The sequence below is a fragment of the Panthera leo genome, chromosome B1, assembly GCF_018350215.1.
Source record: "Panthera leo isolate Ple1 chromosome B1, P.leo_Ple1_pat1.1, whole genome shotgun sequence".
NCBI lineage: Eukaryota > Metazoa > Chordata > Mammalia > Carnivora > Felidae > Panthera > Panthera leo.
The window spans coordinates 149,695,673-149,708,900 of NC_056682.1; the positions used below are offsets into that span (position 1 = coordinate 149,695,673).

A 13,228-nucleotide genomic window follows, 5' to 3' on the forward strand; every position below is an offset into this window, starting at 1 on the left:
ATCAATTCCTAAAAATGGAATTATGCTCAGTAAGAATTTTTCCACTTTGAAATCTTCAAAAGCTACTTTTTAAACTTTTTAAAATAAAAAATCTGAGAATTATTGAATTATGAATCCACTATGTAACTTTTTACTTTCTGGTCTATTAAGTCAGAAGTACTATTGCAAAAAGTATTTGCCTTGTCTATTTAAAACCATTATCCTATTTATATACTATCCTTAGGTAAATGTGATTTTTAATTAATGTATTTATGAGTCCATTACCTTCAAGTCAGGGAAGCACTTCATGCTACCTGCTGGCAAAATTCCACTTTTTTTCTTACAGATTTCTTAAATTTTAGTTTTGAATATGACTTACTGTTTATGGCAATTAAGAATATTGAAAGTGGGGTGCTTCATGTTGAATCCTAGGTGCCAGCAAGATTCAGAAGAGCTCTTGAAACTAGCAACATCTATAAGTGAAACCCTAGAAGAGAAGGTGAGTATTCAAAGTTAGGACCATCAAAAAAGGTGTAACATGATAAACATTCTATATATTAATATTCTCTTACCTTTCAGATCCCAGCTTTGCTGCTTATTGACTCTGTGACAGTAGGCAAGTTACTTAAATTTGTTCTGCTTTAGTTTATAAATCTATAAAACAGGGTTATCCTGTCTCTGAGTGTTACTGTGAACATTAAATGATTTAATTTTGTGAAGCGCTTAGAATCTGAGTATATGGCATATAGTAATTACTATTTTCTGCTCCTGCTATATTTTTAGTATTAGTATTATCTCTTCTGATTTACTTTGTTAACCCACTGAAACTCACTGTATAGCTGTAAGTTTTCCTATAAATCATCTTTTTCCATTATATATTCATATCTCTTAATTGCATTTTGCATATCATGTTTGGACATATCACCTAGAAAACGATTTTTTCATGTCATGGTGCCAGTGCCTGCTGGCCAGTAGTTTCATTTTAGCAGATATCAACGTTAGCGGTGTTTGTGCACTTAGTTGAAAATTTTATAGTATTTGTTATGGTATAAAAATGAGGGGGAAGTGTAAAGTCTTAACATTAGTGGTTAAGAATAATATGATCTCATATTTTATGTGATTAAAACAAAGGAAATAACAAATGAACTAAAAACAGTGAGTCATTAACCACAAGTTAAAGACCTTTTATGTATGCGTATTTAGTGGTTACAGAAAAGTGTGAAAAGCTAGAAATAGATTGATGAAGTCTGTGATTACAAGGAATGATATGATTAGGGATTTATCAGATTTATTGAGATAAAACTTAGATATAGAAAATTTCACCCTTTTTAGATGTACAGTTATACAAAAATTTATAGACAACTGAGCTGTGCACCACTAAAGTGTATAGTCCCATATCTACCACAATAATCAAGATATAAAACATTTCCATAAGGCCAGAAAATTTCCTCATGCCTCTTTATAATCATCTCCCTCTCCCCCAGCCAAACCACGGCAACCAGAATATTTTTGCCTTTTTTTTAGAATGTCATGTAAATGGAATCATGCAATATGTAGCCTTTTGAGTCTGGATTTTTTTTACTAATTATAATGTATTTGAGTTTAATCCATGTTGCATGTTCATTCCTATTTATTGGTTGAGTAAGTAGTCCATTGTATAAGTGTACCACAGTTTGTTTTTCCCTTTACCAGCTGGACATTTGGGTTTCCAATGTGGGCAATTATGAATAAAGCCCCTACAAACATATGCATACAGATTTTGGTGTGGACATATGTTTTTATTTTTCTTGGGTAAACACCTAGTGGTGTATTACAGAGACAAATGATAGATACAGGTTTAGTTTTATAACAGACTGCCAAATTGTTTTGCAGAGTAGCTATACCATTTTGGATTTCTACCAGAAATGTATGAGATTTTGAATTGCTCTGTATTCTCTCTATAATGGTGTATTATCTATTTGTTTGATTTTAGCCATTTTAAAGTGTGTGCATTGATATCTTGTTTTGGTTTTAATTTCAATTTCATTGATCATTATGAATTTGGTATCTTTTCATTTGCTTATTTGCCACTCATATCTCTTCTTTAATAAACTGTCCTTTTAAATCTTTGTTTTTTAATTAGGTAGGTTTTCTCATTGAGTGAGTTCTTTATATATTCTGGATATCAATCCTTCATAGGATACATGTTTTGCAAATATTCTCTTCTAGTCCATGGCTCATCTTTTCATTTTACTACAGTGTCTTTAAGGAGCAGAAGCTTTTAATTTTGATAAACTTCAGTGTATCATTTTTTTGGTATGTGTTTTATACCTTCTTTTAAATCTAAGGTCACAGCTTCTGTCCTGTGTTTTCTTCCAGAATTTTTATAGTTTTGTGACTTCATTTTTGTATGCCATGCAAAGTATACAAGTGTAGGTCAAGTGTACACAACTGTACATTTTTAATTCATTGGACACAGTTTTATACTTTTGTGAGTTCATTTTTTCATACTTTGCCATGTATAGATCAAGATTAATTTTTTGGTATGTAGAATATCCAGTAATTCTAGCCCATTTATTGAAAAGATAATTCTTTCCTTATTCTATGTTCTGGGTATTCTTTGTCAATAACTTATTGACCACATATGTGTAGGGCTGTTTCTGAACTCAATGTTTTATCTTCCATTGGTTGTTTCTGTCTTCCATTGATTTTTGCTAATACCATCCTATCTTGATTATTGTAGCTCTGTGGTAACTCTTGAAATCAAGTTTGGTCTCTAGTATATTTCTCCAAAGGAGCTCAGAATTACGTTTTTTTCTGAGTTCTTACATGTTTTAAATATTTTTGGTAGCCTCCATACTTGAAAGGCAACTTGGCTGAATATAACATTCTAGGCCTTACTTTCTTTAGTGGTATCTTACTGTTGAGAAATAATGATGCCACCTTAATTTTTTACTCTTACAAGTAAGTCTGGCCCTTTTGCCTTGTAGTTTTGTATGTTTTTTTCACCTGTAAAGTGTATAATTTTAACTGATTGTATCTCAGAGTTGATCATTCAGTCCATTTTTCCCATATTATGAGCCCATTTTAATACATAGATTCAGATTTTCTTTTATTTTTTTCCTTTTGCGGGGAGAGGATTGGTGGTGGAATGGGTTCCTTTAGTATTTAGTTGAATTTCTGATTGGAGGTGAGGTTTTTTTGTTTGTTTTCCCACATCTCTCAAGTGTTCTTTAAGGATATAATTCACTCAATCAAATTTCCATTGCCTTATAATTAGTTTGGAGGAGAAATTTTCATTGGCTGGAATGTTTTGATTCTAATTTTCTGTTTACTTCTTACATTACTTTTGTATAGTAAACTGTTTTTTGTCTATTTTGGGAGCAGGATAAGAGTTTTGGGTGCTTTTTCAGATTTGTACTTCTAAAACTCCTTTCCCTTAGGATACTAGAAAGGGGTTTCTTTAATGGTTGGGTTTGTTTGTTTTTGGTGGTTAGGTATTGGTGTCTTGTAGATCTCTTTGATTTCTGCCAAATCATTAATTTTCTCTCTTCTTAATTTAGCCTTCTGCGTCAAAGAATGTCGCCCTCTTTCTATTTACATCATTGCCTCCCACTGAAGTTCTTTTGCCATAGCCAGTGCTGAGATCTGCCAGATTACATACGTGTTCAGTACTTTTTGCACTTAGTGCTAGGGCTTCTGTTTTCTCAGGATGATTTTCACTGTGGTTTGTCACTGTTCTCTTTTCATTCTCTTTTCTGTGGTTACACACTTCCTGCTCTCTGTGAAGGCTTATAGCAATGTGACGTCCAGAAGTAGTTTTGTTGGAGTTTGGTACTTATTTTTCTATTTACAGGTAATTTGAAGTTTATAATACTCTGTTTTCTAGTGATACTGAAACCCTGCCACTGGTTTATTTCTCTTCTGTTGGATATGTATCTGTTTTTAGAGATTGTGTAGGCAAATTTAGATTTGAGCTATTTATCCTAGGGCAACCAAAAATTCCCCAGATTTGAGTGTTTGTTTCTTTTTTTTTTTTTAATATTTATCTTAAAAATTCTTTACTTAATTGGACAATGCAAAAAATGTTCACTATGTTCATAGATTTTAACTGTTCTAAACTTGGTTTCCATAGACTTCTGGATGTTACAATACAAGCAAATATCTGGAAACATGTTGAAAATATTTTAAATAAATGCTAGAAACTGTGTACCTTTGTCATATTTCGTATCTATATTATTTTCTTCAGTTAACTTCAGTCCAGTGAATGACATTTTCCATTTTAAATTCCTATTTCATAGTGAATTTAACATTTCCAAATTTGAACTCACAAACATATCTCCCCTTCTTTTTCCAATAACTCCTCATATTTTCTAGTCTCTATCAAAATTTTTCAGAGTATCTTTGTTCAAAATTCGGAGCTACTCCCACTCATTCGGCCATCTTTGGGTTTTCTCCTCTATATCTGATTAATCATTGTGGCTGTAAAGAAGTTTTTGGAAATATTTCTAATCTTTATGTCTGCCTTCATTGTAGCTTAGGGTCCTCATACCTTACAACTTTTTCATTGAATCAGCCCCAGAACTGCTTACTCAAATTGAAATTATTCATCTCTCTACCACTCTGCTGCTGTATTATCCTACTTCTTTCATCATACGAGTTTTCTTCCCAAAAGCATCCAATGCTCCCTTTATTTTTTCTATCATGTTAAAAGTCAGCCATGGTCTTTGGTGTTCTTCATAGTCTAATCATACTCTAACATATGATCTTATTTTCTTCCTCTCATATAAAACGTGCAAATTCATTGCAGCTTTTTCAGTTTTACACACATTCCTTCTTCTTTGAGTTGCCATTTTCCCTGAACTGAATCCTTTCCACTTCAATTCTAATGCAATTCATTCTTCAACACTTAGTTCAGATTTAAAGTTTTCCATATCCTTCTCTGCTCATTGTATCCATTATTTATCCTTTCCTACTCAGAACTTCTGCAGGACTAATATTTTATTTTTTTGACATTGTATTTTGTATAATTTATTTATTTTTTATAATTTACATCCAACTTAGCACATGGTGCAACAGTGATTTCAGGAGTAGATTCCTTAAGCCCTTACCCATTTAGCCCATCCCCCCTCCAGCAACCCTCTGTTTGTTCTCTATATTTAAAAGTCTCTTATATTTTGTCCCCCTCCCTGTTTTTATATTATTTTTGCTTCCATTCCCTTATGTTCATTCTTAATTAAAAAATAATAGAATCTTGGGAGATATTGTAACCTACTGGTAAGTTAGACTTTTAGGGCTCAGATTCTAGTTTCACTTATTAGCTATAAAATCATAAGGAAATTACTTTTTCAAACTTCAGTTTTCTAATCTGTATGATAAAAATTATATTTCCTAGGATTATTTTGAAAATTACATGTGGATTTAATAGACAACTCACACTAGGTGCTCACACAAATTACCTTCTTCTCTTTGCATTCTCATCATTATTTTTAATATTATCACTACACCAGTATCTCTGCATTCAGAAAGGGCACAGCTTAAATGAAATTATAATCAGAGTTGAGTTTAGTGCTAAATAGTTGAAAAATAATGACATATAGAACACTGAAATGGAGTGAGTGGAATAGTAAGTAGGTAGTAATGTCTTTTTGTATCACAAATATCTTCGAGAATGTAATAAAAGCCTTCTATTACCCCCTAAATGCACAAGTAGTAGTATTTTACATAGGATTTCAGAGCAGTTGAGCCCTATTTGAATCTTAAGGTTAAGATTCAGGTTACTAATGTTGAAAGAACAGGAAGAGAAAGAGAAGCCAGAGGTCATGAAAAGATCTTTCTCACAAATAAGAAATTGTGCTAAAACAATAGCTCCAGAATCCAATTCTCCAATATTTCCTTTAAAATGCTAATAAACAAATCTTATTTCAAGGACAATCATTTCAGTTTTTAAGTATGATAATGAGAACTTTATGATGATTGGCTCTTAAATATGCAAAATTACCATGTTACTCTCACTTTTTTTTCTAACAATGTTAGTGCCTCATTATTTTTGACTCTTCTTTCTTTTCTTTTTTTTTTTTTTTACTACTTCAGACTCCAGCTAAAAGCTCCTTATTTTTTTATGGATCAATTTATTTTTATTTTCATTTATTTGGGATCAAGATTTTCCCATAGTTTCCATTAGAACAGTTTTTTAAAATTCTAGATGTTTATAAATACTGACTGACATCACAGAACTGATCTTTAACAAACGCTATAAATGGTAGATGTTCCAGTTAATCTTAAATTTTGCCCTAGTGTAACATATAGATTCAAAAAGCAAAAATAGGCAGTTACTGATAAAGAGAAATACTGCTTAGGGTAACTAATATGCACTTGGATCTTTTATTATGAGATTGGAACTTTTTTAGGACTTAAAATCTAGTAGGAAAATTGAGTAGCTTTTTTAGAAGTTAAGCTACAGTAATTTGATAATTCTCACAGTAAGTCATTGACATGTTGAGTATATATGTAAAAACTTGTGGGGTTTTTTTTCTTAAGTTTATTTATTTATTTTGAAAGAGAGTATGTGTGTAATTGGGAGAGGAACGGAGAGAGAGGGAGAGAATCCCAAGTAGGCTCTCTGTGCTCTCAGCCGGCAGGCAGTGGGGTGGGGGGAGGGGGAGGTAGGTAGTGCTCAACCTGAGCCCAAAATCAAGATTTGGACGCTTAACTGACTGAGCCACCCAGGTGCCCAAGATTATTATCTTTCATGGCTTGTGTTTCAGCCGGAAGTAAATGCTGACATTGTGCATTGGCTCTCTTGGACTGCTCAAGGTTTTTTACCCCCACTTGCTGCAGCAGTAGGAGGTGTTGCTAGCCAAGAAGTATTGAAAGCCGTAACAGGAAAATTTTCTCCTTTGTGCCAGTGGGTAAGTTTTGTATTTCAATATTTTTATAGGCTTGAGATTGAATTTTCCACCCATGCAGTGAATGTTATGAATTAGAATATTAATATATTATAAAGGCAACCTCAAAATATATTTTTGATGCATTAGTTACATGTGATACACCACCAAAATTTAACTCTCTAATTGAAACTGACAAGATTATTGGTTGAGGCTATTGGAATATAACCCAAAGTTGTATTCTAGGGTTGATTTTTTTCTCATTTGTGAGTGAAGGAATGAATTTTCTACCCTTATACTTAGTTTTCCAGTATGATTAGCTTAGCATTCAAGGACTCTCAGGACTTTTAAACAGTTGGATGGAATCTTTAGGCACCAGAAATCTTCAGAATCCTTTCCTAGGTTTAAACTCCTAAAAGTAAAAGCATAGGAATGGTATAAGTTTGAGAACTATATAGGTAAAAACATCTTAAGAAGGAATAAAAAATTATGCTTTTGTTACTGAAAAGAATAATTGGCAGAGGGTATCAAAGGATACCCTTCAGGCCCTTTCCTTTTGAAACACTTTAACATTTTGAATGTAACGTTTATCTTTTTTTATGTTTTAAAAAGTATCCATATAATGCTATTTTGCTGTTGAATTATTTGATTTATTTTAGTACAGAGTACAAGTTCAGTTGTAAATGTCTGGTTTAGATACATCTGTTAAGTATGTTACTAATGTAGATTCTGTCTTGTTATAATTAAGTAAATAACCATCTAACTAAGTTCAAATTTAGCCACATAAGTTACTTAAATGGAAATGAGAGTAAATTCTTTTTTTAATTAATTTCAATTTGTTGTTTTTGTTTTAATACTAAAATTGTGGCTTTCTAGGTCATTTCCTCTGTGGTATAGATTTGGAGGTGAAATTTTCCTTTTGTTTGTTGAAATTAGAATTACCATTTTTAAGATGGCTAAGTGACATGAATCAAATTATATCTTTTAACAGTTCCTTCAGGTTTAACCATTGTTTTAATGAAGTAATACAGGAATGTATACTGTATAAAAATCATATTTTTTAATGTATTAATCTGGTTTGGCACTTTTATCATTGATTTCCTTAATGACTATTAAATAACCATGGAAGAGAAAAACCAGTTTTTCTAGCAATTTAAGGTTTATACATAGTAAGTTGTGTTTTTGTCTTCTACTTTAAAGTTGTACATTGAAGCAGCAGATATTGTCCAATCCCTAGACAAACCTGAACGTGAAGAATTTCTCCCACGGTAATTCTGAATTTTTTCTTTATCTTTTCTTTTTCTTTCTCTCTTTTATGTTTATTTATTTTGAGAGAGAGAGAGTGTGTGCGAGCCAGGGAGTGACAGAGAGAGGGAGAGGGATAGAATCCCTAGCAGGTTCCATGCTGTCAGCACAGAGCCCAAAGCAGGGTTCGATCTTTCGAATCATGAGATTATGACCTGAGCCACAGTCAAGAGTCAGACACTTAACCAACTGAGCCACCCATATGCCCCTTTCTTTCTTTTTTTCCTAGTTGAATGTTTGTGAGAGGTAACTAGGTTAAAAGGGTTTGTGCTCAAATATGCATTTGTCTTAGATGTCTTTTCTTGTAACTTACTGACTTCTACAGTCATTTTTTCCTCTACTTAGAGGTTATTTTAAGTGTCAAAAGAATGCAATATCTCTTTACCATTTTATAAATAATGAATATAATGTTTTAAATTGTATACCATGATAATAGTTAGCATTCAAAACACCATTCTGGAAGCACCTGGGTGGCTTAGTCGGTTAAGCGTCCTACTCTTAATTTCGGCTCAGGTCGTGATCTCGTGGTTGTTGAGATACAGCCCTGTGTCAGGGCTCTCTAAATAAATAAGTAAATAAAGTCAAAACAAAACAAAATACCATTCTGAATTTACATGGAAATAGATGCTCTCTGCAACTTTTATATTGACATCAGTCATTCTTCATCTTTTTGAGTCAAACCTCTGAGAAATAAAAGCTTATGGATTCATTCTACCCCAAATTCACATAATCCAAAGTTCTTCTTTCAATTTAAATGTGTTAACAACTCCAAAGCTCCTCCATAGACTTCTCTAGGAACCTTTATTAAAAATTCCTACCTTGGGAAACTGTCTTTTCTAGATAAACTGAAGTCACCTTTACATAAGTCATTTAAACATAGGATATTAAATCAAATGGAAAAAGAAAAAACTGATTTCTTAATGGGTTTTTTTTCCTCTTTGAAATAAGACAATTTTCCTTTAGATTGTCAGGAATTCTAGCGTATCCTATTTAAAATATACATTAAATTGGTATTAACAGTAGTGAAACTAAACAATTTTTTAATGTCTTTCTGGTTTTTGATATATATTATTTTCTGCAGAGGAGATAGATATGATGCCCTACGAGCTTGCATTGGAGACACTTTGTGTCAGAAGCTACAAAAGTTGAATATCTTCTTGGTAAGTATAAATAATGATGAGAATAATAAGTAGTACAGTCAAACTCCTATTGTGTACCATCAAATTAATTTATTAAAGCAAATTCGAGTCTTGAGTGAATACAATTCCTAAAGAGTAGACATTCAGTAAAAGTTTAAGACAGGAGTTTGCCAATTATGGCCCACAGGCGAAATCCTGCTGCCTATCTTTGTAAAAGGTGAAAGATTTATATGGTCTAAGAAAAATCCAGTGTACTGCTGCTGGCTATTTTTGTGAGTAAAGTTTCATTGGCACACAGCCAAGCCCGTTCATTTATATATTGTTTGTGGCTTCTTTCATGTTATGATAGCAGAGGTGAGTAGTTATGACAGAAACCATATGGCCTACAAAACAGAAAATATCTGGCCCTTTACAAAAAATATTTGTCAATCCCTAGTATAAAAACAATACATTTAAAATTAAAATATGAGTATGATAGTTTGGAAATTAAATGATTTTCTAGAAATACATTAAAAATTATGTTTGGGGTATTTTTCCATGTTTTAAAATTTTTTCTTACTGCATGAAGGAAGATGTAGGTAAAATCTGGCTTTCTTAAATGTCTTGGTGCATTAGCAGGATATCTCTCCCTGATACAAAAAAAACTCCTTTTCTTGTCATTTATGAGTTTTTTAATTATAGTCAGTTCTAAAAATAATTCTAATTTTTCGTAATAATTTTTTAAATAATGTTTTGAATGTCAGCAACTGTTGCTAAGCTTTTACATACATATAGAAATTCTTAGAAAATCTCCATCAAATGAATTTTGAAAATTATCTGTAAATAAGAAATCTTTTTCATTAAAATGCTGCACTGATATTTTGTGGTATTTGTTTCTATCTCATAGAAATAATGAGCTCAACTGTTAGCTTTTGTTGGAGTGTCTTCTGTTTAAAGGAAGTGTAAATATTATGCTTTTCTTTACTTGATTTATATATTTTTAACTGTACCAGTTATAATAATATCATAAATTAATTATTTTAAAGTAAAATGAGTCGCAGATGTTCAAGTTATTTTTAAAAGTATGTATATATTATAAATTGTCATTTGAAGTAAGTTTAAGATGTAATTTCTCCTTAGTAGTTTTGGTTTTATTTAATTGGTTATATTTCATTTTTCTTCTCCATAGGTAGGATGTGGAGCCATAGGCTGTGAAATGTTAAAAAATTTTGCTTTACTTGGTGTTGGCACAGGCAAAGAAAAAGGAATGGTAAGACATAAATCCTTGAGGGGCTCCTGGGTGGCTCAGTCAGTTAAGTGTCCAACTTTGGCTCATGTCATGATCTCACGGTTCTTGAATTTGAGCCCTGCATTGGGTTCTCTGCTGTCAGTGCAGAGCCTACTTCAGATCCTCTGTCTCCCTCTCTCTCTGCCCCTCCCCCACTCTCTTTTAAAAATAAACATTTACACCAAAAGATATAAATCCTTGAGAGTTAAAATTTTATATTTCTGTTGCTGCCCATTTTTTAACTGTATTTGACTGCATAGAGCTGAAATACTCATTTCTGAGGAGAAAGACTTAGGCTAGAAATTGAAAGATTCTGATTCTAGCCTGACCACTGTTCAAAAGGTATATGACCCTATGGCAACATATTTTTAATTCTCTGTTCCTCAATTTCTTTCTCTAATACTATGAAACCGATATATGTACTTCATAGCACATAATGTAATTATGAAGATCAAATGTGAAAGGGCTCTGCAAACCATAAAGCACATTAGAATTGTTACTATTTCTGTTAATATTTCTTACTAATTATTAGATAAATCTTTAAGATAGGAGAAGCTAACATTAGAAAGTGACAGAGTTCTCAGGTATAGTTTCAATTAGTGATTATCAAAAGGAGAGGGAATAATACAAACTTCGGTGTACAATTTAAATTCTAAAGGTGATAAATGTGAGTTAATTGGGTAGCCATGTCTTATATTTAAATAAAAATATGTCACTGATTTTGTTTTGCCCTTAAGATATAAACTAGCTTCCCAGAGTAGTGATTTATCATAGTGACTAACAGTAAATAATGAAATGGCTAAAATTTATATACTAGCTCACATTTTATAATTTATAAAACCTGGCTTAATATTCTACTTAAAAAGGGCATTTATTACTATCATAGTTATAGGCAGATGTTCTTACATATGATATTATTCCTGCTTTGCATTTCCTAAATTGTGTTTCACAAACCACTATTCTTTAAAATATATTTCTTTAAAAAAAAAATCTTGCTTACCTAAGTTTGGGAATCACCTGAATACCTTAACTCCTTGGAAATTTATAATGCATAATGCCTGTCAGCATATAAAGATCAGGAAAAGAATTACAGCATATAAAAGTCAGGAAAAGAATTGTAGTAAACAAACACACTGACTTCAGGTAACAAAAAAGTAAGTTAATGTGCACGGATCTCTATCTTACTGCAAATACATAGACTTGCTGTATAAATTACTCTTTTTTTAAAGTGTTTACAGATGTAGCCAAACTAAGAAGAAGGAAAGAGAAGTCCCTAGGAACCAAGAGAAATTAATTCCTGAGCTAAACCTGTGACTATTCATAAGTGTTTCAATCTTGAGTATGTCCAAAACATTAGAGAAGTAACTCGTGAGAAACTGTTAACTAAAAGCACGTACCACACTGGTATATGGAATCCAACATTATATAAAAATTTATCCAAGCAGAGTCATGCCTGGGTGGCTCAGTTGGTTAAGCATCCGACTGTTGATTTTGACTCAAGTCATGATGTCATGGTTCATGAGATCAAGTCCTGCATGAGCTCTGCGCTGAGCCTCCTTGGGATTCTCTTTCCCCCTCTCTCTCTCTCTCTCTGCTCCTCCCCTGCTCATGTACACACGCTTTCTCTTTCAGTGTAAGTAGATATTTGTTTTCTAAAAAATATTTCGTAAAAAAAAAAAAACTTTAAGCAGAGAGATGAATGCAACAAATAAGACCATTAAAATCAACAGAGCTCTGACTAAAATAAATGTAAAACTGCATCATGGTGATACCTTAACACCAAGAGTACATAGAACTGTGCAGAGAAATCAACATCCATTCAAGACAATTCACAATAAAAAAAATGACAATCCACTAGAAAAAAGGCACCACTTGGAAGAATAATCAGCCAATGAAAACAGAAGATTAGCTAAGAACTGTAGATAACAGGAGTGCTACAAATAATAGAACAAACAGGGGTGCCTGGGTGGCTCAGTTGGTTAAGCATCCAGCTCTTGATTTCAGCTCAGGTCACAATCTCACAGTTAGTGAGTTTGAATCCTGCATCAGGCTCTGTACTGACAGCGTGGAGTCTGCTTGAGATTTTCTCTCTCTCTCAAAAATGAATAAACTTAAAAAGATAATAATAACAGAACAAACAAATATTAAAGTTTGAAATGACCAAAGGTAAGAAAAAAGAAATAGAAACATGAGGGAGGGGGGGTGAAGCACTAAGTTTTATAAAAAGTGAGATAAGAATTTCTGTATAGTCCAGTGAACTTAAAATTCATATGTAGCTAAAGTGAGAATTGATGAATAGAAGATATGCACCCAGAATGTAGTGCAGATACTTGTTTTAATGAAAGAAGATGCATTTGCATGACCCAACATAAGTATAGTAGAACTTTCAGAAAGAGTGAGGATAATGAAGAAGCAATATATTCCAAGGATAATGACAAAAGTTTCCAGAGTTAGAAACAGCTGTGTTGAGATGGCAAAGGTAAACTGGTCACCAAATCAAAGGCAAAGATAAAAAAAGAGATTACCTTATAGATTTCTCATCAGCAATAAATGCACACCTACACATAGGAAAGGGTATCTTCATAATGTAAGGGAAAAGTAACCTAGATTTCTATACCCAGCTAAATTATCTTTCAAGAGAAGTAAAAATAACTGACCAGTGAAATGATGAA

The 13,228-nt window shown here is 32.5% G+C and overlaps 1 protein-coding gene across 2 annotated transcripts in view; it reads left to right on the forward strand.

The window, feature by feature from the left end:
- UBA6 (ubiquitin like modifier activating enzyme 6) overlaps positions 1-13,228 on the forward strand; it is a 90,816-nt gene that overhangs the window by 51,744 nt on the left and 25,844 nt on the right. For both annotated transcript variants that reach the window (XM_042936255.1, XM_042936256.1), the window contains 5 exons: positions 412-478; positions 6,726-6,869; positions 8,046-8,113; positions 9,232-9,310; positions 10,458-10,538. In XM_042936255.1, coding sequence (XP_042792189.1) covers positions 412-478; positions 6,726-6,869; positions 8,046-8,113; positions 9,232-9,310; positions 10,458-10,538 — 439 coding nt within the window. The remainder of the gene's footprint in view (positions 1-411; positions 479-6,725; positions 6,870-8,045; positions 8,114-9,231; positions 9,311-10,457; positions 10,539-13,228) is intronic.